This window comes from Gossypium hirsutum, chromosome A01, assembly GCF_007990345.1.
Source record: "Gossypium hirsutum isolate 1008001.06 chromosome A01, Gossypium_hirsutum_v2.1, whole genome shotgun sequence".
Classification (NCBI taxonomy): Eukaryota; Viridiplantae; Streptophyta; class Magnoliopsida; order Malvales; family Malvaceae; genus Gossypium; species Gossypium hirsutum.
In genome coordinates, this window is record NC_053424.1 from 83,934,407 (window position 1) to 83,961,840 (window position 27,434).

General features: G+C 32.2%; 1 protein-coding gene across 2 annotated transcripts; it reads right to left on the minus strand.

Annotated features, from left to right (window-relative positions):
• Positions 1-15,848: 15,848 nt before the first annotated feature.
• Positions 15,849-19,073, minus strand: LOC107893725 (protein TIFY 6B). Of its 2 annotated transcripts, none has more exons than XM_016818796.2 (7): positions 18,557-19,073; positions 17,924-18,096; positions 17,512-17,777; positions 17,331-17,415; positions 16,886-17,228; positions 16,654-16,708; positions 15,849-16,238 (listed from the first exon to the last, which is right to left on the minus strand). In XM_016818796.2, the coding sequence occupies exons 1-7, from the start codon at positions 18,642-18,644 to the stop codon at positions 16,157-16,159; spliced, it is 1,092 nt and encodes a 363-aa protein (XP_016674285.1). In that variant the 5' UTR covers positions 18,645-19,073; the 3' UTR covers positions 15,849-16,156. The 2 variants fall into 2 exon arrangements, with proteins under 2 accessions (XP_016674285.1, XP_016674284.1); XM_016818795.2 differs by having other exon boundaries at positions 16,810-17,228; positions 18,557-18,979.
• Positions 19,074-27,434: the final 8,361 nt, after the last annotated feature.

Genomic DNA, 27,434 nt, shown 5'->3' on the forward strand with positions numbered 1-27,434 from the left:
GAACTCCCAAGTTACTTGCTCTCTGGGCACAACAGAAGTCAACGTATTCCACCAATAGTAGGCAGAATCACGTAGCAAGGAGATAGTACACTTTAGGCACTCATCGGGTGTGCAAGATAGCTCATCGAGTACCCGGATAGTGTTGTCCAACCAAAATTCAGCTTGCTTGGCATCATCGCTGTCCGTAGCTTTAAATTCAGTAGCCCCGTGTTTTCGGATTCTGTCAACTGGGGGCTTATTTGACCTTATTTGGTCAGTTACCGGAGGTATGGTAGGTGCGGGGGTGGTATTTGTCGGGAATGGAGGTTGTGGAACAGCCGTATTAGTTCGAATGTATTGGTTGAACCAATCATTCATCACGCTATAAAAAGCTTGTCTAGCTTCATCATTCGGATTACTAGCATTAGGTTGAGAGTCCGCCGGCGCTATCCCTTGTGCGGGAGCAGGCGCTACACTCTCCAGATCATCAGCTACCGCTCGGTCAGGATCGGGATCCATTACTATAAATACACACATTTGCAAATGTCAGAAAAAACCACACTATCAAATAATCACATAATGGCATGTATAGCTAGACCCAAACGTAGTACGGTAGTCCTAGAATCGACTAAACCGTAGCTCTGATACCAATAAAATTGTAACACCCCGTACCCGACCCCGTTGCCGGAGTCAGACACGAGGGGTTCGCAGACTTAAATCACTTATTTGCACAGTCCATTTTAAATTTCCAGACGAGCTGGCTAACTGCGTCACTGTCACCTTAAAAATCATATCTCGATTTACAACACTCGAAAACCAGTTCCATAAATTTTTCCTGAAACTAGACTCATATGTTCATCTACAAATTTTTTTTCTAGAATTTTTGGTCAAGCCAATTAGTACAGTTTATTAGTTAAAGTCTCCCATGTTTCAGGGTTCGACTACACTAACTTTTGCGTATTACAACTTGGATATCTCCCTGTACAAGGCTTCAATACTGATGCCGTTTGTTTATATAGAAACTAGACTCGAAAAGGATACTATACATATATGGAATGACTTCTAATTATCTCTGGTTAATTTATAATGAATTTCCAAATTCGGAACAGGGAATCCAGAAACCGTTCTGGCCCTATTTCGCGAAAACTTAAATATCTCATAATATACTGTTCATAGGATCGTTTTGTTACTTTCCTATGAAAATAGATTCATCAAGGTTCGATTACATAATTTATTCACTATTTAATTCCAATCTTACTATTTTTAGTGATTTTTCACATTCACGTCACTGCTACTATCAGCATCTATTTTTAAGGTAGACTTTACCTATTACATAGTTTCCATGATTCAACTAGCCGTTTAGCATATATAGCACAAAATATGATCATGATTAACCATTCCATCAGCTAATCGTTCCCAAACATTTCCATACCTCTTAATGAACATCATACAAGACGATTATAATACTAAGCTCAAAGTGTATATAAGCCATCTTCGCATGGCTATCCAAATTTACACAAAACCAAAGGGTCCATGACCAACAACAAAACGTGTAGTCCTATACATGCCATTTCAAAGTTCAACCAAAAGTGTACCAAAAGGGGGCTTTGATAGTGTGGGCAACTTCGACTTCGACACTCCCGAGTCCGATAGCTGACGAACCAAAATCTATAAAACAGAGATTCAAAGAACGGAGTAAGCATTTAATGCTTAGTAAGTTTTGAGCAATGGAATTAGACACAACCAAAGTATAGCATTCATATGGCTAAACGGATAATCTCATATGCAAAAATTCTCAATATCATACTTACTTCACATTACCAACCCTTATATTTATACACAAAAGATCAACTTAGCCAAGGCTGGAAGCTCATTAATTTACTGAGCAAATATTATTTAAACGGAATCACCATCCTAATGCATATATGAAACGTACCTCATCGTTGGGTTTTACGAGCGTATCAATTTAAATTATTACAGCAAGATCACTCGTTCTCAAACCAAGTACCTTCGGAGTTTAGCCGGATATAGCCACTAGCTCAAATGCCTTCGGGACTTAGCCCGGTTATAGTAACTTGCACAAATGCCTTCGGGACTTAGCCCGGTATAATAACTCGCACAAATGCCTTCGGGACTTAGCCCAGACATAATAGCTCGCACAAACGCCTTCGGGACTTAGCCCGGATATAGTAGCTTGCACAAATGCCTTCGGGACTTAGCCCAGAATTAGCCACTAGCTCAAATGCTCTCGGGACTTAGCCCGGTTATCATCCGAACATTCATGCACATATCAATAAATCATGACACATCTAATTTCATTTTCACAATTAGAGTTCAAACACAAGTCACGTATTAAGCATTCCCATTTCGGCTCACTAGCCACATACAAACAGCATGGTTTAGTTTGCTTTATAACACGATCTCTATGCACATACATTATGACTTAATCAAATCATAAACTAAGTCTCATTGCTCGAAAACTTACCTCGGATGTTGTCGAACGATTTCGATGGCTATTCGATCACTTTTTCCTTTCCCTTATCCAACTTTGGTCCTCTAAGCTCTTGAGCTAATTCAAACAAATTTAACTTATTAAAGTCTCATTTTGCTGGCTTATGGCCGAACATGACAATGAATTTGATGGGTCATATGGCCACCTTTAGCTCAAATACAAAATGGTCATACGCATTTTTAATCACATTAAGCAATTTAATACAATTCATTTGAACATCAAAAGAGAAGCTCAAGGTACTTAGCCCATATATACATTAGACATTAGAGTCACATATGTACGAAATCACGAATCGAATTCAACATATTAGCTAATATTCCCCTTAGCCGAATTTTCTAAGTCAAGATAAAGCCATCAATATGCTTACCTATGGCCGAACATACACATCAACTTATGTACTCATTCATGTGGCCGAACATGCATGTCTATGTTGAGGCCGATTGCAACACTTAATACATTCTACAAGTATGGTCACTTGTATTGACTAAACACCATTTTGTTTCAAGTTCAAAACTTGGCCAATACACATATATACACTAGTAAATCAAACACTAACATTTGCACTTCACCTTACTACCATTTCTCATCCAAATAACGTGAACAACAACCATATTTCTCTTCTACTTCCTACCATGGCCGAATGCATCACAACACCATACCATTTCAATTTTGGTCATGGTTAAACAAAGAATTTAATGTCTCACTCAAAAATGCTAAAAAGAAGATTCAAGAGTCATCAATCCACCATCACATGCATCATTACAAAGCTTCACTTTTAGCATGCAAATGACATCAACACAAATCGACCTTAGCCGAATATCATCTCCATGACATAGTAAAGATTTGAACCATGGGCTAGTTAGAACTCAAGCTAACTACTAAAAACATGCATGAATCTCATGGCACAACATCAAACATACCTTAACCTAGATACAAGTATGGCCGAACCTCTTCCTAATCCTCTTCCAAGCCGATCATGAAGCAAGAGCTCCTTCCTTCTTCCTTAGAACTTTCGGCCAAAAGAAATGAAAAAGGATGGACACTTTTTTTTGTTTTCTTTTCTTCAACTCACGGCAATGGGGGGGAAACAACCACACGCATTCTTTTTTTTTTGTTTCTCCTCCTACTAACAATAGTATTTTATTGCCCATGCTCTTTTTTTTATTATTCCTAACATAAAGCATCAACCCAACATGTTTATGACATGTTTTAGCCATAACATTTTGTCCACCCTCATGCTCATGGCCGGCCACTACTAATTAGGGGGGAAATTGACATGCAAGTCCTCCCTTTTGATTACATGCACTATTAGATCCTTATAGATTAGCCTATCACATTTCAAAAGTGTCACACAAGTCCTATGTACTACATTCACATGCAATTAACTAAATTGAAGCTTAAAATTTTCGCACATTCATATTCACATATTTTAGACCATAAATATCACATTCAAATAATTTGGTGACTCGGTTTAGCGGTCCCGAAACCGCTTTCCGACTAGGGTCACTATAGGGCTGTCACAGCGTATATGTATACGTTATGTATATGTCAATTGTTAGTGAAAATATTTCGCTAAAGATACAAATATGCAATGGTTGTGTACGGATAATCGGCAAGTGATATGTGTTTGACTTTGGATATTTTGACATTGTGATCTTGAAACCATTGGATATAGTTGGCATGCCATAGGATTGTGAGTACTCACCTATATGAGTGATTTTGGGCGTTGAGGCCCATGTTGGAAGGATAAGGGAATGTGAGATAAGCTCCAATCAATGGGACGTGTGAGGGGAAATAAGGAGAATGTTAGCTTTATGCTTCACTTTTGGGACATGTTTGACTTTATGAACCTATGTTTGGTGTATTGGAGATTTGTGTATCCGATGAGTGATGATAGAGCTCACTTTTATGTTTCATAGCTCAAGTGCCAAATTATCTTAAATTATGAATATGTGTGTATTGTGATATGTGTTTCTATGACATGTGACCATAATGTAATTTATTTATAAACATGTTTTTGAGTATTGTGATATATGATTAAATGTTATATGTGTAATTTGATACATGCTTAACAGTGAATATGACTACCATGTAAAATAACTAGAAAATAATGCACAAATAAGTATATCATAACACTAAAGTTGGAACTGTTGAGGTTGTGCTATACGGTTCTTTCGTTGATGTTTGATGAATTGTTGCATGGTAGTTATTCTAGGTATTCACTGAGCTTGTTAAGTTCACCCACTCTCTTCTTAAACTTTGCAGATTAGTTGTGTGCCGGTGTGAGTGGTGTGGTTTCCGAGAGGTGATCCAATCAAGACTTTTGTATTATTTTGTAGGTGTTCTATTTTTTATTTACGTTTTGGGAAAAAAGGCAATGTGGTAGACTTGTTTAGTGCCATGATATGTTTGGGATATTTACTAATTTTGTTATTTCGTTTTTGGAAATTTGTAAGTTTATATGGTTGCTTATGTTCATGAATTTTTATGATGGCTTGATGTATCTTGTTTGGACTCGTTTAGACAGTTTGAACTAATAAATTTAGCCGTAAAATGATTATTTATCAAAGTAAACAATGCATGATATTTAGAATCTAATTTAGAACGAGTTCATTGCATATGTATACTGCATTTTGATGTCCAAGGCAGAGATATCGATATTCGGGATTTAAAATTGATACTTCTGTGTTTTAAATAGTGCAGGGTGTCAAAATAGAGTTTTGGTATCGATACCTATGCTCGAGTATCGATACTCGGGGGCAAAATTATCGATACTTGTTTAGTGGTACCGATATTTTTCGATAGTCGGGTTTTTAATATAGAAATAGAATGCAAGTTTGATATCATTTTTCCAAGTGGTATCGATACCACTTAGAGAAAATATAGATACCTTAGTGTCAGTATCGATACCTACGAACATGTTTTGGGAATTTTACTAAATGGACATTCTACATGATTTTAATTGTTTACAAGCCTAATTATTGTAAAATTAGCATGTAGCAATGGTAACTATCTTGAATGACCGACTTAAAACCTATATGTACAACAAGATTGTAACAACCCGTTTTTCAGTGGTGTCGGAAACAGTGGTTTCGGGGCCACCAAATTCGACGAGTAAGTTTGTAAGTATTATTATTTAATATTTATGAGTTAAACATGATTTTAAAAAGGTTTTTGATTTGATAATTTATGTTATTTAAGTGATTTATTAAGTTCGAGTGGTAAGACCCTAAGGTCAAGTGGTTTTAAAAAATGAGGTATCAAGACCTCGTTTCTATAAACCAAGCTATAAATATTTTTATAAATAATTACGGAATGTCATTAAGGTATTATTAAAGTTTCGTTGAAAAAATTTAACGTTTCGATAGTTAATTTAGCGAAAAAGACTAAATTGTAAAAGTTAAAAAAGTCAATTACTATTAGTTTAATTGAATTAAAGGGTTGAAGAACCATAAAATTTAGGGTTTAAAAGGTAATTATACCTTGTTTTTATTAATGAACGGTTTCAAGGTGTAATTTTTAAACAAATTTAGTTTATAAGCAAAGGTAATATGGTAATTAAATAAATATTTTAACATAAACAAATGAAATTAGTGGCCATCTTCTTCATTCTTTGTTTTTCATGACCGAATGGGGGAGAAAGAAACACCATTGTTGTTTATAAGGTTCAACTTGCATATATTCTTATGCATGGTAAGTAATTCTTACTTGTTTTTAATAATTTTGATGTTTTTGAAATCATTGTATCTAGGTCCAGCTAGCTCGTACCTTCGATTTTGAAACTGTTAAAGATTTTAATTTTTTTCATTTGATGAACCTTGTGTTTTGAGTTGTTAAATGATGAATTTGAAGTGTTAATTGGTATTTAAAAGTATTTTATTAAGTGATTTTTGATGAATTTATCGATTAGGGACTAAATTGTTGAAATGGTAAAAATAAAAGGATTTGATGCGAAATTGTTACAATAATGGGCTATTTTGGATGCCATGAATATTCGGTTGGAATGAGTTTGTTTTAAAAATGGTTAATTTGCATGTTTTAGGCTCAGGGATTAAATTGAATAAAAGTAAAAGTTTAGGGGAAATTTTGTAAAAATGTAAAAAATGACTAAATTTCATAAAAATACATTATTTTACTGTCTAAATTAATAGATTGAATAAAATTATTTTAGATCAAGATCGAGTGAAAAATCGAAGAGAATGTAAAATTACCAAATAGCCTCTGTACTTTGACATTTCTGTAATTTAGCTAGGTAAGTTCGTTATACGATTATTATTAATTGTATTGAATATTTCATACTATTTCATTATTGGTTAAATCGTGAATTTCATTTAGCTATGTTTTAAGAAACATAAACGTAATGTTATTCGGGCTCTGTCCCTAGCAGGCTTTGTGCTGGTGATATTCCTGCTTTGTGCCTAGCAGGCTTTGTGCTGGTGATATTCGGGCTCTGTGCCTAGTAGGCTTCGTGCCAGTGTATTATATCAGGCTTCGAGCATGACGGTCTTCGTGCCAATGTATTGTATCAGGTAAGTTGTATTGAAAATATTATTTCTATTATTCGATGTTATTTCATTTGATTCGATGGGTATGAAAAGGAAAGGATCGATAAATATTCAAAAGACTTATGTCATGAATCTATGAAAAGGAATAAAAAGGTAATGTTCAATGAAAATATGTTTATGTTCATGAAATTAATGATTTCAAGTGATGTTATTAATGTATATGACTTACCTTATGATATTTCGAGTGAATTATGAGTATATGCACTAACTTATGTATTGATGATGACATATAGGCTTGTGTCTTATGTCTTGTGTTATGCAAATGATATGAGTAAGGAAATGTAATAAAACGGTAAATTCATAATTGAAATGTAATGTGACAATGTAAATAGATTGATGAGTTAAAGGGTTTACTTATATGTGAGAAATTTACTTAAGTTATGGATGAATTTATCTAGGTTATGGATAAATACCCTAATTTGTGAGTTGATAATGTCATTTAAGCTAAAGTAAGTAAATGGAATGGAAAGTAAGTACATGAAAGATTTCAAAGTCTTATGAAAAGGGTTAATGATTGTGTAAAAGTCTTATAAAATCTTACTATGTTAGGAATGATAGATATATGTGGTGTTGATGGACTTACTAATTTGTGAGTCGATGATTATGGTTTGATAAATCTTGTGGCATTGGTATAGGTTTATGATTACCTTAAAAAGTTCATTATTGAAATGAAATGTTATGTTTAAAATTTATACGAACTTACTAAACATTTATTGCTTACGTAGTTATTTTTCCTTTACTTTTCAGATTATCGAAAACTTGATCGGTTTGGAAGCTCATCGGAGATCTATCACACTGTCTAGTGATTATATCGGTAGTTTTTAATGTTTTAGCAAAGGTTATAATGGGATGTATAATTGGACTTGTGTTTGATGTTTGTTTAAATGCTTAGTCATTAATTTGTTATGTATATATGTTGGCTGTTGGAACCATTTGAAAATGGCTAGACTTGTAACATTTAAATGGTTGATGCATGTGAGAAGTGGTTCAAATGATAAGGTGATTTTGATATGTTTTGATATGGACACAAGTAAATAGATAAATGGTTAAATATGCAATATTTAAGTATGCTTAATGTATGTGTTGAGGTGCCTTTATGGCATATTGGTTTAATGGAATTTGGTTATTTGAAAATGGTTATTTTATGCATGGTTGAACATGCTTTGATACCTTGGTCATAAATAGGGGTGTGTATTCGATTGATTCGAGTCGAATCGAGTAAAAAAATTTCGAGTTAGTCGAGTTGACGAATCCTATTTTAGCAACCAAACTCAATTTGAATTTTTCTCGAATCGGATCGAATCGAGTAAAAAAATTTCGAGTCAAGTCGAGTCAAGTTAACAAATCCTATTACTTATACTCAATGTTGCGTTTTCATGAACTGATTATTTAACTAGTAAACGAAGTACAAAATTATTTAACTATATAAACAATATAATGGTTTTACTTTTTAACTTAATGAGTAAACATTTATCAAAACAATGTAGTTTTACTTTTTAACTTAATGGTTTCAACTTTTAACTTTAGAAAAGGTAAACATTTACAAAACGGTGTAGTTTTGTCTTTTCTTATACGGATTTTTGGATAACTCAAATTGTGTAATTCATATTCGAGTTAAACTGAAAAACTTAATTTTTTATTTGAGTTGATCCAAATAACTTGATTAACTCAAATAACTCGAACTATTTAATTAAAAATTTGAAATATTTATTGAGTTTTTCTAATCGAATCGAATTTTGCTTACCCCTAGTCATAAGTGCAAATGACTTGTTTAGGTGTTCTTGAATTGGGTGAAAGAAATGACTTGAATTTGGCCTATTTCTTGTCCACACGGCCTAAGTCACAGGCGTGTGTCTTATTTGTGTGTGACACACAGTCACGTGACACCATCGTGCATCCCTTGTAGGTTTTTAAAGGTTGCATTTCGAGAGTTACACGGCCTAGCATATAGGCGTGTGGTTTGACCGTATGACCCAAGTCAAAGAGTTACACGAGCACAGACACAGACACGGGTTAGGAAATGGCTTATGTCCCTACTTCGAATGTCTACATGGCTTGAGGCATAGCCGTGTTTCTCAGCTGTGTGAGTCACACGGCATTTGACCTTGCAGTGTGAATGTTTTCGTCTTTTTCCATGAAGTGTTAAATGTTTTCGATTTAGTCCCGAATCGTTTTTAAAGTGTTTCTAAGGCCTTGAGGGCTCAAATTAGGGACGTTATGCATGTGTTAGATTAGATTTTGCAATGATTGTTATATGTTAGAAATGAATGATTTGAGACACGTTTTTACGTAATCCTTCGTAACCCTATTTCGGCGACGGATACGGGTTAGGGGTGTTATAAAGATGGTGGACATTTTGCTTACAATGAGCTTTCTACTTGTTGTATATGACATAAGACGATAGTGTGACATCCCGTATTCGGGCTTAGCAACCAGGCCAGGTATAGGGTGTTACAATATGTCTCCCTACAAGTTAATTTACAAAAAAATTTCCATGTAAAGTGGTTTTAGTTGACTTTAATGTTTAAGGACTAAATTGTTATAATAGTGAAATTGCATGAAATTCTTGTGAAAATGTGACAAATATGGGTTGTATAGGGATATAGGAATTCAACTAACATGAATTGGAATTAAATGTGGTTAATTTGAAAGTTTCGTGTTTAGGGACTACATTGAATAAAAAGTAAAAGTTTATGGTAAAAGTGTAAAATAAAGATTAATGGTCAAATATATGAATTTCAGTATTTTATGATATTTGAATTGGTTAATTTAATAAAATTATTACATTTAGATCAAGAAACAGATCAATCGTTGGACAAATGTGAAAAAAGGAAAAATTACTGATTAGTCTTTGGAGTCATGTTTATTGTAGAATCAGTTTAGGTAAGTTCATAGTAATGAAAAAATATATATTTAAAAATTGTGGTTTTATATTTTGGTTAAATTGTTTTTGGATTGAATTATGATATCAAATTGAAATTATAAAATGTCTACTATTAAGTACAAGTGAGAAATGATTATTTGGTAGTTGGTGAATAATATGGTTAGTTCATATTCAAGTGAACATAATTGATTTAATGCATGTTTATGGATATTGTGGAAGTGCCTCTAATTTACAATGTTAAGAATTATGTTAAGTGCTCGTTTGAATGAAGTAAACGATTAGGATACAATTGACATGCCAATAATGTTAGAATGTGCGCTTGTACAAGATTGCACTTCGGTGCCTCTATTTGCACTTCGGTGTTTCTGTTACACATCTTTGATGCCTTTGGTGTGGTGTAGTTACCTGAGTATCTGAGTCATATTGCTATAGTTCATCGGGCTATGAAAATATGTGTTTAATGTTGAAATATTGATATATACCATTTGAATGCTGTATTAAGAATACTTTTGTAATATGTTTCATATATGAATTAGTTTGGATTGAATTATTATAGAACAGGAAGCATATGATGAACCATTTTCAAACTAATCCCATACGTGTCTCGTAAGTGATTGACAGGTATGATTAATCTACTTTTATTTAGTTTTCACATTGTTTAATTGAAGTAAGTGATTCAGGAATGATATGCTTATATGAACTATTGAACGAAATGTGATACACAGAATGATTATGAGTTAAATGTGTAAATGAAATGGTTATATGAATATATATATATGAAATAATTTTATGAATTGTTATACAAAATATTTATGAGAATATAAATATGGGAAAATGGACATTTGAAATGAGCATTAGAAATAAAGATGTTAAATGTTAAATGAATATGTGATGGTTGGTTTGTGTACCAAATGTGTTTTTCATGTATATGTTTGATAATATGATAAACTTATAAGTTTCATATATGAACTTAATAACTTTATGAGATTTGTGTTGTGTATCGTAATTAAGGAACTCATGACCATTATATTGAAATATCTTGTGAAATGTTTAATCTATATCATTTACAGTAAGTTAAAGTTCATTTCGAACTTAGTAAGCTTTATGCAAGCTTACCTCATATTGGTTTTTCTTCCTCGTAGATCGTCGGATGCAAGCTGTTGATTGGATTGGCTTTGGAGATCATACTATCCCTCAACTTGATCGGTAACTATCTATTCACTTTGGTCCGGTTATAAGTGGCATTAAATATATGTCATAAACATTATGGTTATGTTTTATGTCAATTGAAGTATGAGATGAGTTTATTGATGTAAAGCTTAATTAGAATGTTAGTTGAATGTGGTGTACGATGACAATGGTATGTCTCTATAAGTGCTTTTGACCATTTGCTATATGCATTATGAAAGTGGTTTGATGCTTGGTTCATTGGATATAAAAGAAACATATGAATAGATATGTTTATTGGTTTATAAAATAAGAACTTGTGTATATTGAATGTGAATTTGGAATAATATTTAAATTGTGGTGCCAATGTAGGCATATTGGTCAGGCACATAGGTTGCATGTTTTTGGTATATTTTTGGCATGTTTAGATGTGTTTTGAATAGGTGAAAGGAGTTGGAAATGGTTTGATTTGGTTTTTAAAAAAGGGATCATGAAATTGTTTGTTTTGGAAGTTATTTTGGGTGTACAAATTTTGAGACACGGGCTGTCAGATAGTCATGTGCCATACACGGTCAATTCACATGGCTGTGTGTCTTGTTAATTTTAGTTGGAAGATTGACATGGTCTGCGACACGGTCGTGTGATCATATTTCGAACACTCACACGGGCAGACACACGGGCCGAGACATGACTGTGTGACCCATATTTCAAATTGTACACAATTTAGCCACACGACCATGTCCTTGAGCCGTATGACCTGGGCTTTGTCACACAGCTTGACCACATGGCCGTGTGACCCCTAATTTCAAAATTATTCATGTTTTCTGTTTTAATTTAAAATGGTCCCTGGATGTTTTCAAAGTCATTTTTAAGTTCTATATGCTCGTTTAAAGCTCGTAACTGTGATTATGCTATGAATGAAATGTAGATTCAAATGTTGTTATTTAATTTAATAAATGAATTGTTTAATGATGTAAAATATTTTGTTATGTGTTGTAATACTTTGTAACCCAAATCCAATGATGGAAATGGGTTAAGGGTCTTATACATACAAGTATATTTATGTAATTCATGAATTTTTTATTAACCAATCTGTTCGAAAAATTTACAAGTGTACATAAATGAAAATACTACACATAGGGCATTAGATCCAACAGTAGAAGCATCGGGCAGCATCAACACCTTGGTGCCTTGGATGTACGGGAGCTTCGAACACCATCGACAAAGTAGGCCATTGGTGGTGTGGGAGCGTCGACACCTGGGTGCCTTGGCTTTGTGAGAGCCTTTGACACCATCGATAATGTAGGCCCATGGTAGTGCAAGAGCATCGGGCAACATCGACACCTTGGTGCAAACTGCTCGATTTTCAATTTTTTTTTGTTGTGATAGAAAATTATTTTTAAATCAAATTTTTTCCAACAAGGGGTTCATTAGAATTGGTTTAAGTGGCTTCATTGATATTAACCACCCAATATTCTTGGAGTACATTTTTTAGGGCTTGCATTTTTTCCTTAAAGGAGATGTCATTATCACAGTGGCCTTGGCCTAGGGAACTAGCCGGACGTGCATTGTCAATGGGTGGTTCATTCTGTTGCGTTTGGTATCGTTGTTTATGGAAGGTGGACTGGGTGGTGTCCTCGTTTGAGGTTGTCAGTTCTCTCGGTTTGGATTCCTACCTGCTCTGAGTTCTTGAATTAACAGTTCATTCTAGGCATTCTTTTGGTCCTATAGGCATTAGCGCTCTTGTTGTTCTTGAAAAAAGCATTGTTGCTAAAAAAACTGCACCTCTAGGTGGCGTATCTTTTCTTGCATTTGAGTAAATTGCTACTAAAGGCTTGTTTAGTAGTGTTTAAAAAAAGCAATTTTTGCTTCAAAAGCACTTTTAGAAGAAAAGCTATGCTAAACAAGTTGTTTTTTGCTGAAATTTTTGGCTTTTCAAAAGCACTTCTGAAAAGGAGAAGCTAAAATTTTTAGCTTTTCCTCTCCCAAAAGCACTTTAGGTGCTTAATTAATTTTTCACCCTCCAATAACATAGTACTTTCCCTTCTTTTTTTTCTTGGTGCTTAATTACCGTGTTAAAATCATTAATTAAAAATAATTTTTTAAAAATAATACAAATATGTTAATACCTAATTAAAAAAAATTTAATAGTTATATTTAAATATTTAAAATATAGTTTATATATTCTAATTAAATTTTATAAATAATTAATATTTATTGCTTAAAAATATTTAAAATTTATGTTTCATATATTAAAATATTAACAACAAGTTATAATAAAATTTTTTATATTCCTACTAAAATATAATAATATTAACTAATTTAAACATTATTTAAATACATATTTGTTATTTGATAATAACATGTCTAAAATAAATATTTTATTTCTCAAAAATACTTTTTAACAGTAATACTAAACAGTCAAATCTTAAAAAAAAATTTTAAAATACTTGTTAAGAGTATTTTTTCACAATATTTTTTAAAAGGATTGCTAAAAAACTTGGTCTGAGCGATAGTGGTAGGATTATAGTGGCTGGTCATTTGAGCGATATGAGTCAAAGGGTGGTCCGTGAGTATTTGGTGATAACTTTTGACGATCCATGTACTCCCATTTCTGGTAGAGATATAACAAATTAAAATTACAATTAAATACATGTGTATCACAACAAACATGATAAAAATGTATAATATATAAACAAAATTATAAGTATAATCAACCATCAAAACCAATTATTATAATGCAAAAAAGATAAACTAGTACTCATTTAAATCAAAATAAATATCAACTTAAAAATTCATACATTGTGATAATGTTAATCAAATCTTAACGTGTAGCGAAAACAGTTTCGGTGGAAAGCAAAATGTTGAAGAACATACATAAACATCAAACAATGCCAACATTTGCACGTGTCGGAAAAGCTCAAGAGATAAGCATAAAAATATACAAATAATTAATAACCTAGATACAGACAAGACAGTTGGTAAATGCCAGGTCAAAATCCCAGCAAAATAAATAAAACCTTTGATTGAGATGTTTGACGAATACTGTATAGTTGCTTTTGTTCACACAACTTCATGTAGGCGGGGCCTAAATCATTTGAAATAAAATAAAATTTCATTTAAAACGTGGCTAATGATAACAATCCACTTGCAACCGACTGGATATTTATGTGTTCATATTTATCTCAAACCACTCATATATTAATTTTTTTTATCATAAAATAGTATGTTAATAGTTTTATTACTTTTATATCTATCTACTCCTATATAAAAGGATTGTTCATGTTTTTGTCCATGTGCCCTTTACTCTCCCTCTCTCTTTTACAATTAAAAATAATAACTTTTTAATTCACAAAGAACAAAATTTAATTTTAATTTTTTGTCCATTTTTTATATTTATATTTAATTTTTAATTTTTATATTTTAGCTTTTAATATAATTTATTTTCTAAATTTTCTAATATTATTAATTAATTCATATCATTCATTATTTTATTAGAATATTAAGTGAATATATATAATTTGAATGTCTTGGTTTCTCATTTCTTTTAATATTATAAGATAATGGTTAAATTTTAATTTTGAATTGTAGACAATATTGTAGTTTACGATTTAGTCTATATGTTTTAATTTTTGACATAATTCTATTCCTTTACTTTTATCATGTTATTAGTTAGTCTATATAATTGCATTATTGTTAGTATTTCTTTCAAAATGTTGATGTTAACTTCTCTTTAAAATGCTCTTTCAACAAAATAAAAAATTATTTTATCATGATTAATTGGAATGAGTGTTTTTAGAAAAAGAAATTCCTATTTAACATTTTCAACATTATTTTTTTATTATTATATGACTATTAAGTGTAATTTTTTTTAATTTTAAAATGTGATATTAGAAAATTTAATAAAAATTTTTAACAATGGTAACAAATGAAATGAAATTTTTAAATTTAAAAATGAGAGAAACAGGGTTAAATTTTAAAAATATAAAATATATAAAAACCTTTAAATTTTTGTTTTATAAATAAACATAAATAAATGGAAAAAGTATACACCACCAATTTAAAAGAGAAAGAAGGAGCAAGTACATTTCTCCATTGTCCTATTACAAATATGTTAAGGTTTCTTTTTTGCTTTTTTGTAGTTTTAAGACACAACACTTAATTTTTCATAGTAATAAAAGAAAAATCATGAATAATACGATATGAAGGTGATAGTTGTGGTCCCTATTAAAGATAAGCTTTTCTTTTAATTAAAATTTAACCACACATTTCAAAATCGTATAACTAACACGTGTCACCAATGTAATCCAATTCCTTTTTTTAAGTTATATATTTCTTACAAATATTCAAAAAATAAAATCCAGACTAACCTAAGACGTTTCTATGAAGTTTTATTGAGAGCAACGTTTCTTTAGGGCTTAAAAAAAAAATTGTGTACAAGTTTGAGAGCTCAAAATTCGGGCATGGTTGTATGTCACCGACAAAATTACTCACTTCTTTATTGTCTTATTTATTAAAATATTCAAATATAAATATCTCATATGAGTTGAAAATATATTATAAACACTAAATCATGAGACACCCAAATATATATTTATTTATTTATAAAAATCATAATATTAAAATCAATTGAAATAATTAACAGTTTAATATATTTATAAATTATAGATATAGATTTCCAATTTTTAAAAGAATAAACCAAGCATATAAAGATTGGGTTTTAAAATAATTCAAAAGTAAATAGAAGAAAATACAAATTCTTATTAATGCATTATTTCTACCATGTAACAGCAATTGAATGGGTTACAAAGTAGCTAAAACATCCAACATTAATATAAAAAAAAAAAAAAACCCATTATAACCTTAAACCACCAACTACTGCTTAAACTCTAGTTGATGGTAATCAAGCATAGTCAACGTTACACATATTTTTTCATTAGAGAAACAAAATGCCAAACATAAACTTTGCATTCATTCCCTTCCAATGCCAAATCATAAATCATGGAGTTTCCCCTCCTCAGTTGCAGCAGAGATCGCCATAAAGTTTGTTTATGCATTCGATTCCATGGTAGTTGCATAATCTAGAGACTTCTTGCTAATAAGATTGTATGGTGATGCTGTACTCATTATCCTACAAAAGCAAATAATCCGGCTTTATTCGAGCACAATATCAGACGTTGAGCTTTAATTATTTGTATTTAACCATAATCACATATTGAATTGATATAGCAAATGTTCTTCCGGCAGGATTTTCACGATTCTCTCCCTTCAAACCAAACTTGCTCATAAGCATCAAATCCCTAGCCCAATAACTAAATAACAAGGTGAAGCGGCCATTGACCCCAGAAATAATCAGGATTCATGCCTAAATCATATTCAAACCATGTAACACTTGAGTAGAGAATTAATATATTGCATCCTATATATCTTGCTACTTTTGGCTTTTCACAACAATTCAATCTAAACATAGTCAACTACTAGTTTGAAAGAGTATCAAGAACCACATTTAGGACGTAAGAACAAAAATATCTTCTAAAAGAACTAACCTCCCCTTGCGCTTCTCCAAAAACCGAGCCAAGGAAGCTTTGCGAGCCTGTGGAACTGGAGGCAAAACAATTCAAAGTCATTTATAAATGAAATTCATTGATGAGTCATGGTCCAAAAAGTAAATATAGCTAAAAATTGCATTCAGATGTCAAAACCTCTTTGTCATCACAATTTTTTTCCTGCAAGCCAACACAAAGAATGGAAAATCTTTAAGAGCATAAGGGTGGATACCAGAAGGCATCATGCCGGTGGCAGCATCAGATCCCATGGTATTTACCAAATTTGGACTCTCCAATTTGCTAATAGGGGTAGATGGAGTTGGAGGTACTGAGGCCTTGCATATTATCTGTTCTTCGGTACTGGTGGATCCACTCCAAGACTGCATACCAGCATGAGATGAAACAGGTAAAGGGCTTGGCATACCAAAGCTCAGTTGTGTATTTATGAGCTGGTTCGCAGGAACACTATCAACTTGAACTGGTTTCAAAATAGGTGTCTGGACCGGGGGTTTTGGATAAGCTGAATTAGAAGCCATGGAAGACCCGTTCCCAGCCAAAAACATGATAGCTTGAGCCTAGACAACATAAAAAAAAAAAAATCTGTTCTAAGCTTTCCACTGACTTAAAGATTGTAATAAACAAAGCAATTTTCTGAAAAGGGAAAGAAAGTGGAGCACCTTCTCAGGGGTAATATCATCAAAGACATTCACTTCACCCGCATAAAAGATAGTCAATTGAGCAGGTGATCCAGAGGTCTGGGCGCTTTTTGTAATTATAAAGTTAAATAAGGGCCAAGTCTCAATATCGTATTGTCAACAATTTTGATGAAGTAACATAACTTTAAAACTTTAAATTTACCATGGTTCAACACTTCCACCAACAGTGCCAAGGGTGGGAAGAACTGAATGTGGAGTTGTCACTGGAACCCCTCCAAGAAATTGTGGTTTTATAGTATTAGCAGGAAAGTTTTGACCAGTGGTAGTGAAATGATTCTTCACGAACGGGTTGCTCCCAGAAACAGAAATTGTCTGGTTTGATGCCGGAAACATGTTCGTGTTGTGTTGAACATGAGAATCAGTCAATGAAAAATGACCCCCACCATTCCAATTGTGATTGAACGATTTCTACATAGTAAAGGCCAAGGGGAAAAGTGAAGAAATAGATTTTTCATTTTAGAATAGGATTTAGGAAAGCTGTGAACTAAAGACTCAATTGAAATGGTCATGAAACAGCAATTCCACAATACTGAATGCAAGGGATATTGCCAAACCTGAAGTTCAGAAGCATCCATTGTTGATATAGGCATGAAGAGAGGGGATACTTTTGAATCATATCCAGTCTTTTTGGTTTTATCCCCTTGGGCAAAATTAAAGTTCATCAGCTGTGGAACAGCGAAAACTTTGTTTGAAAAGGGCCATTGTATCCCTGAGCTTTTAGTAAAACCTAAAATGCAAATAAAAATCATTGTCAAACATCACCAAATTCAGATAATTGCATAGCTATATGTAATCTTAACTACTTGCAGTAAATGTCTAAAGTCTAAACAAATTCATGCTATCTGTGACCAATCACCAGTAACCAAATCTATCTGGGTATTTTTCTCATACAATTCCTTACAAGATTCCAATCCTGTAATAGATTTATAACAACAAAAGGGAAAACAATACAAATTGTTTTCAGGGCAGATGCTAATACTGGATTTTTTAAACAATTTGAAGTAAACAAACACTTCTTTTAAGAAACACCAGTCGCTTAACTAATCAAAAAAGAAAATAAAGAAGTTCAGTCATTTAATCCCTTCTAATTTTCCACTATCCATGATACAAAGAACAAAAAGAAAAAACTCCAAATTCAAAACTAACCAAAATTAAACCCAAAAGAAAAGCAAAGAGAAGAATCACACCTATTTGTTTGTACTTATCAGTGTTAACATCATCCTTAACCACAGCCAATGGTTCATTTGAATTCAAACCCAGAAAATCTCTCTCCATTATTCTTTCACTATCTTAATTAAAAATTCAAGCAAAACCCAGCTTAAAAATCCAACCAAAAAACCCACATAAATAAATATATTTCACTTCCTCAAATCCCCTCTTCACTTTTTTGCTTCGTGCTTTCTTATTACAGAAAAAATAATAATAAAAGCGAAGGAGAGTTGTTTTATAGCACAAATTTAAGCATGTTAAAGAAAGAAGTAGTAGTTTACAATTTCACAATACAAAAATCCTTTCCCACATCATTACAAAATTTATTGACGCAACACGTTTTCCTCGTGTAATACCCAAAACGATCTTGACTTTAAGATGGAAAAAGATTTGCCCCATGTTTTGCATTGCACAACTGAAGTCCACAATAATTTTTTAAGGTATTAGATTGGACTTGCTCGTATAATCCTAAAAACCACACATTGCTTGTATAATTTTTTTCTAGTATTCAGATAACATCCATATTTATTAGAATTTTTTTAAAAGAAATTGTGATTCCAACTTAAACTATTTTTAGGGAATATATTATAATTTATTATATATTTATACTAATATTTAAAGTTTTTATTTAGTTAATGTTATCGTCAATCAAATTTTAATGTACTAAAACTCTTATTCTTACAAAGTTTTAAATATTATTTTGAATTTATTTTTATTGTTTATATTTTATATAAAATTTAAAAAATACATATATATATAATTAGATTTAAACCCAAAACATTATAAACTCTATTGTCTCAATTTTACCATTTCAAATCAAGACATATTTAATAACTATATCTATCTATACAATATTTAAATTTTTTTATTGAATTGATGTTATAAGTAAATGGAATATCAACTCGGTTGAAAAATGATTGGAAAATCATTCTTTTTATAATGTAATGAATATTACTATAAAAATATTTTTTTTGTTTTTTTGTTTTTTATATAAGATTTATAAAAATAATTTAAACTTATAATAAATTTAAGAGAAAAATTTACACGAATTTGAACCTAAAACATTGTGATTTTTAAATTCTCAACGTTACAATTTCAACTGAAATATCATTTACTTTTTTACATAATTTTTCATAAATATATATTTTTTACATAAATATTTTTCACCTACATCACGGTGTGTTATAATATAGTATACTTAAACATTTAGACACTAATGATTTTAAACTTCAATTATAATTAGATATAAATATTTATTTTTAGTAAAAGAAATAGGTTTTTAAATTTTACTTTCAAGATTACAAAATTTTTAAATTATATGAAGGGATAAATTTTAAAGAGTTAATTTAACACCCCTTATCCATGTCTGACACCGGAACAGGGTACGAGGTATTACCCGACTTAAGCGTACACAAACATGCAAAATCAGACCACAAAATTTTATTCATATTCAAAACTATTCAAACACATGTGTTTCATTCCTTATTTGGGTCTATGAAGCCTCAAACATGCATTAAAAGCAGTTTGAGACTAAACTAAGAACTTTGGAAAGTTTTAGAAAAACTTAGAAAATTTTTCCATGAAACAGGGTCACACGCCAGTGTGGACACAAGGACATGCCTGTGTGCCTTCGACACGCCCATGTCTTCAGGCTGTGTAACTCTCTGTTTATGACGTTAGCAAAACAAATTGAACCACACAGCCAACCCACATGCTTGTGTACTAGGCCGTGTGACGAATTAAATTCTCGCAAAAATGCTACAAACTTCACACGCCTTAGACACATACCCATGTCTCCAGGCCATGTCCTTCACACGGCTGAGACACACAATCGTGTCTCTACCCATGTGACCAGTACTTAGGCTATTTTCCAGGCCTTTTTGTTATCCTTAATCCTTTACACATTTATACACATCAAAGACATATATCCTAACATCAATTTAACGATTAAGCATCATTTCTTAAGACACATTCTTAGCATTAGCATGTCGTCATTCATATGTACCACATACTCATGTGATACCAAGTCTAAGCACAACAATTCATATTCATTGGCCTTTCCATTTTGTTACCACTTTTACCATTAATTCATGATTTTCAACTTATCAATTAATCCTAACTTAATCATCAAGCACTCATGTTCAATCATCATCATCTTATTACTATATCACACAATTACTTATTGGTTATGACCATTTTGATTGGTCATAAAGCATTCATCATGCACATATGTCATAACACTAACCATTCATAGCAAATAAGCATGACTATTTCATCACATCACAAAGCATTAGAACATAGCATGGATAGATAGGCTTACAAACCATAATCAATATGAGCCACCTCTCATGGCCATATATAATAAATCGATATAAGTCGATACATTTGGCTAAATCATAAGAACTCATATCATAATAACTAAGTCCCTATACATGTCACTCACTCAAAGACACTTAAGGTTTATTAATACCCCAAAAGTGATAACTTGATAGTGTGATGCTACCTCCGACGATCTCTAACCCCGAGCCAACTTGACAACACTAACAGAAATAGAAAGGAAGGAGTAAGCTTTAAAGCTTAGTAAGCTCGTATGAAGATAATAAGCATTTCATGCCATTTCTTTACTTAAATCAATATTGTAATCACAACATAGTATATATCACAAGTATCTTATAGGTATATCTACATACTTTACATTCAAAACTCCTATCACATATTTACCTTCCCATGTCGTAGCTTATGAACACATAATTTGCATCACACCTTATGTTCATCATTCAATCAAACATAATTCACCACAAGGTCATCATGTATCTTAAACATAATGCAATCATATCATTAGCATAGTGTACAATAAAGTCCTATAATGCTAATTCATTCATTCGCATCTCATCAAGGTCACATAATCATAACCTTTTCATGTGCAACATTACCACATGTTCACCACATATTAAGCTCATTGCTCAGGAGTTTCAAGTACGTACATGTACCATTTCAACATGATCATACCTTTCATTTCTTTGACATAATCTTTGGATTACTCGTTGAACTTCTCTTTGGACTACCGGTTGAACACTTGGAATACTATCGGATACATCAGAATCTTGCACCTAAGTGCCCCATATGTAGCCATTGCTACCTCATATCTTATATCACATGTTGCTTGCTTTCGAGCTACTCACGGGTCTGCTCACACAGGCTGTCAAGTATCTACAACATATGCTAGACTACTCCACCATCGATAGTATATATGAGACCAGTACCCGAAATGCCAAAACATGTGTAACATATATAACTCAGACCAAAACTCAATGAGTTCAGATGTCACATATATTATGAACTCAGACCACAACTCATGAGTTCAGATCACATAGTTCCTAGTGACATGTCACTTGTACCCTAAACTATTCCTAAGGTTCAAATGGGATTTCCTTAATTACACGTCTTTGTTGAACTTGTCTAGAAGACCAATCACATAACTCATGATAATGATTAATCACGTAATTCTTCATAATGATAATAATAAAGATAATCACATTTAAACATGAAATTACAGCTCATCACAGTGTCATCAAGTATCATAGACATATTTTTTGATCATATCATTACATAGTGTATAATAAAATCTCATGGTCATTTCCGTAATACCGTACTCCATAGCATTCGCATTTCATTTTAATAATAAGGCACTTATCACAATTATATCAATTAAACATTTATACATGTACAATTAAATGCTTATTAAACATACGAACTTACCTCAAATGCAAAAACGACTATTTATTTTGATTTAGTCCATAACCTCGTTCTTTCCTAATCTAAGCCCGAATTTTATTTTTTCTTGATCTATCAAATAAAATATAACTTATTTAACACTCACAGTATTCAAATCGGTCCAAAAATTACATTTTGGAAAATTTACAATTTGCCCCTAAACTTTCTCATAATTACACTTTAGCCCCTAGGCTCGTAAAAGGAACTGTGTACATTTCTTTGTTACCCAAACCTAACTGAACCATATTTACACCTATAACAGTCCACATTTCTCTCTTATTTCAAAAATATACTACCCATTTTACAAATTTTACAATTTGGTCCTTTTTAAGCATTTTCATGCAAAATCACTTAGTAAAAGATGTTAAACACACATCAATCTTTCATATTCCTCCATTAAACATCAAAACAAATGTATGTCACACATGTGTCAAATTTTAAACATGAACCCTACTTCAAAATATGGCTAGGAATGGGTAGATCACGCTACAAGGACTTCAAAAATGCAAAAAAATTAAAAATGGGGCTTGAATGCACTTACTATTGAGCTTGGAAGCTTGAAAACCCTAGCCATTGTGTCTTCTTGGTTCACACGACCATGGGGAAGAAAAGATGGACAAATTTTGGCTTTTATTTTTTCTTTTAGTCCATTTAATTATGAAATTACCAAAATACCCTTAATGCCTTTCTTTGAAATTTCACCTATCCAAGCCCATTTTTGTCCAAAATTTTAGAACTTGGTCAAATTACCATTTAAGGACCTCTAATTAATGATCCAATTCAATTTCATGCTAAAAGCTTCTAGAACTCATATTTTGCATCTTTTGCAATTTAGTCCCTAATGCCAAATTGGACACTTTATTCATAAAATTTCTTCATGAAATTTTTACACAAGCATAAAAACATATCATAGATCATCAAAAAATTATAACACAATTATTTCTATTTCAGATTCGTGGTCTCAAAACCATTGTTCCGACTGGGCCCTAATTCAGGGTGTTACAGTTAATAACAATGAGGTACCTGAATTTGGTAATTTATACCTACTTAGTATCTAAAATGTTTTGGACGTAGCTGATACCTGAACTTGGAAATTTTCAACCAACTTGGTACTTGGCTAACACTATTAAAATACGCTAATATGGCGTTGATGTGGCACTGATGACCAATAGCATGGTGACACATGGTAGTCTCATATTTTGACACATGGAAAAAAATTGTTATTATTTTTTAAAAAAATTATTTTTTTGCCATTTGTCAAAATGTGAAGTTGCCACGCGTCATCATGCTATTAGCCGTCAGTGCTATGTTAATATATTTTAACGATGTTAGTCAGATACATAAAAAAAGTACTAAATTGGCTTATGATTTCCAAGTTTTGGTAACAATTAGGTCCAAAAACTTTACATGAATTTTGGTTTAATGTGTAATTGTATATATGAACTTTGATCTTGTGTAATTTTATACTTGAAATTCTAATTCGATTCAATTCTCACAAATTATTAACAAAATTTTTTATATAACATCATTTTATGTTTATATATTGCATACAAAATAATTATATTTAGCCAAAATAAAATAAATTAATGTATTTATTACTTTATATTTGTATGATTTTTTTGTACAAGACAAGAAAGGAAAGATAAAGTTAGGGCCAAGTAAAACTAATAAATGTTTGTGAAGTAGTATTAGCCCAGTGGATAGTTTCTCTTTTCATGCTGCAAATTGGTTAAAGATTGCAAAGTAACTTTTAGGTCCTAGAGGAAGAGTTTGATGTCTTCAAAGGCTAGGTGCAACTTTCATCCTACTTTGGAGCGTCCCATGATAATATCTCTCCATTTTGTTGTTACCATTGATTAACTTGCATTGATTAACACTAAAGGATCTAAGGAGTAATAGAATAGCTTTGAGGATGAGGATGTGTACAAAGAGCTTGCTGAAGGATCTAAAGCTACAAACATATATAATCTGAAGGTCGTAAGGATCTTGGGCAAAACCAAATCCTCCTATTAGGTTATTTTTCTGTTGTGGACAACGAAGAGGGAGAGCTCCCATTGAGGAGTGGAGGTAATCATCGAATGAGGCATGAGGTCTTTAATGAGTGGGAGAAATTTGCTTGGAAAGGAGCTGAGGGTTGTTTTAGTCATATTTGAGATTACCTTGGATGCCACCGGAGGACATGGATTCGAGTTTTTGAAAATGAGATTGTTTCTTTGTAACAGCTAGTTTTCAGTTAAATCGGAACAATAGTTTCGGGACCACAAATCCTAGCTAGAAAGAAAATTTATTTTAATAATATTGCATGGTCTGCATTATGATAGGGATGTTATATGAAAATACTGATAAGAAAATTTTACAGATTATGTGTTTAATTAGGGAAAGTCAAATTGCATAAAATGAAAAAATGGAGTTCTAGTAGCTAATAGGATCAAATAACTATGGAATTCAAAATAAGAGGTCCTTATATGATAATTAGACCATTAAAGAAAAGTTATTAGATATTTTTGATGAATCATCCATGGAAAAATTAGAAAATGTTAAGGACTAAACTGGAAATACAAATAATTAAAAGGAAATATCATATTATTATTATCATCTTCATCCCCAAAATTCTATGGAAACCCTAAGAAAGAGAAAGCAAGATTTCTTGGCTTAATTGGGTAAGCATCCTTGTCCTATTTTTAGTAATTTTTACATTTTTAAGATCGGAATAGCTTAATCTATCTGTTTTGGAGATTAATTTGAAAAATTATCAAAGCATCAAAGTTTTTCCATGGATGAATATGCTGAAAATTTGAAATTTATGGTAGAAAATAAAAGATTGTTGATAGAGAACAACTTTTGTAAAGTGAATATTCATGAAATTGTGATTTAGGGACTAAATTGTAAAGATGTAAAATTCATGGAAAATTTTTTATTTTTATGAAATATATGTGCTGTAAATGTTATATGTAAAAATCGGTTAGGCTTGGAATAAGGATTAAATTGCACAAATTTCATTTTCCAAGCCTAGGGATGAAATCGTCATTTTTGAAAAGTATAAGGGCAAAGTGGTAATTTTACCTAAGATATGAATTAAATTAAATTGAGTATAAAATGAATTACACTGATGTTAAATTCATTTATATAGATCCGGAAAGATCAAATAAAGAGTTAGACTAAGGAAAAGAAAAATGTGCTGGATTAGTAGACTTTTATATACGAACAAGTGTTGAGGTAAGTTTGTGTAACTAAATTTTAGTTTATTTTTATGACTGAATTGAGTGCATTATGTATTTATGTGAATTATATAAATGTTATAAATGTATGAAATAATCACATGTCTGATAATGTCTGGAAAATGTTAAGTTCCGTTTGAATAATGAAATCTGATAGATACATGATTTCCCATATTGAATGTGGTCTGCATATGTTACGGATAGAATATAGCTCAGATGAGCAATCCTGTTGTAAGCCCTCCCGAGCGTCCTGTTATATAGTTCCTGCGAGCATCCTGATCGGTAGTGATCCTGATCTGTTGCATAGTACTGTAACTCTTTATGAGTGACCTGTTACATGATTCGATCGGTTGTGATCCAGCATTTATTGTGGACACAAACACAACTCTTCATGAGCATCCTAATATAGGCTCTTATAAGCTTTCTGACATGGATCACTTGAACTTCTTGTTATGCTATCCGGAACTTCCTGTTAATAACACTTCGGAGTTACCTATTAAGCTCAATAAGCTTCTTGTTCTAAACTTTTATGAGTTTCCTGTTTAGCCCGGATAAGGGTCTTGTTACATGGCTCATCTGAGCATTCTGATATGTGGCTCGAGAGTGTGCTCCTTAATTAAGTGCCCTAATGGGTACCCCTGAACATGAATTGACGGTCATTGATGTGTATACCTCGTATATACTACTTGAGTATCCATCAAAATTTCAATGGTTCAACGAATAAAACTCCTGAAATGAGAAATCATAAGTTAAATGAATTATATTTCAAATGTTACTGAAATACTAGGAAATTTGTAGCATGATGAGTTCATCTCTGTGTTATTGAAATTATATGTTATTTATATGACTAACTTGTTGGATGAATGCATGTGACTAGGAAATTGGCCAAAATTGATTTGGATTCATGTTTCGTTTGTTTACTTTAAATAAATAAAAATGGTAACCTAAATTTCTGTTATAAAAACTTACTAAGCATTAAATGCTTACTAGCTTTATATTCTCCTGTTTTATAGTGCTCAGAAGCTCGTAAAGGTTGGAAATCGGTCGGACCATCATCACACTATCGCCCTGCTTGTTTTGGTATAAACAGAAAACTTACTCTGATATAATGGCATGTATAGGCTAATGGTAAGAAGAGAGGGAATGTAAATGGTTGTTTGTAATCTAGCCATTGGAATGGCTAGAGTGGTATGTTTTGGTATATAATTATAAGGCTATATCATGTTTGATGTGTTTTGAAATGGTTAAGTACTAGATGATATATGTATTAAATGGTAAATGAATTTGAGTTAGTATAAATGATAAAAATTTACCTAAGTACATAAATGAAAATTTGGTAAGCTTAATCATTTAAATATACATGCTAATATATATTACACAATACTTGTATTAGGCTTGATTATAGTGTCTTGAATTGGTTGGTGAATGTTTATAAGTGTTGTTGAAGGTTAATGGGAAAATTGGGCGAGAAATAAAGCTAGGAAATGGGCATGTGGGAAAATTGGTTGGTGAATGTGTATAAGTGTCTAGACTGTGTGTGACACACGGCCTGGTACATGGGCATGTGGTTTGGCCGTGTGTCCCTTGCATCTTAAAATTTAAAAACAGAATGCTCAGAATTTGGCACACGGGCAGAGATACGGGCATGTGTCTTAGCCGTGTGTGACACATGGCCAAGAACATAGGCGTGTGTCTTGGCGGTAGGAATCCTGCACCTAATTTTCAAAAATTAAATTGGTCATATGGCCTAGCACACGGGCGTGTGGCTGGCCGTATGACCCAAGTCAGAGAGTTACACGGGTAAGGACACGGGTTGGGACATGGTCGTGTGCCTCACATCGAATGGCCACACGGCCTAAGATCA

Excerpts from the sequence above, each read along its gene's own strand:
- LOC107893725 (XM_016818795.2), bottom strand. The coding sequence starts at position 18,644 with ATGGAGAGAGATTTTCTGGGTTTGAATTCAAATGAACCATTGGCTGTG. Across the intron at positions 17,229-17,330 it reads ATGATATTACCCCTGAGAAG|GCTCAAGCTATCATGTTTTT; the intron begins GTGCTCCACTTT and ends TATGTTGTCTAG. Across the intron at positions 16,709-16,809 it reads AAAATTGTGATGACAAAGAG|TTCCACAGGCTCGCAAAGCT; the intron begins GTTTTGACATCT and ends TTTTGCCTCCAG.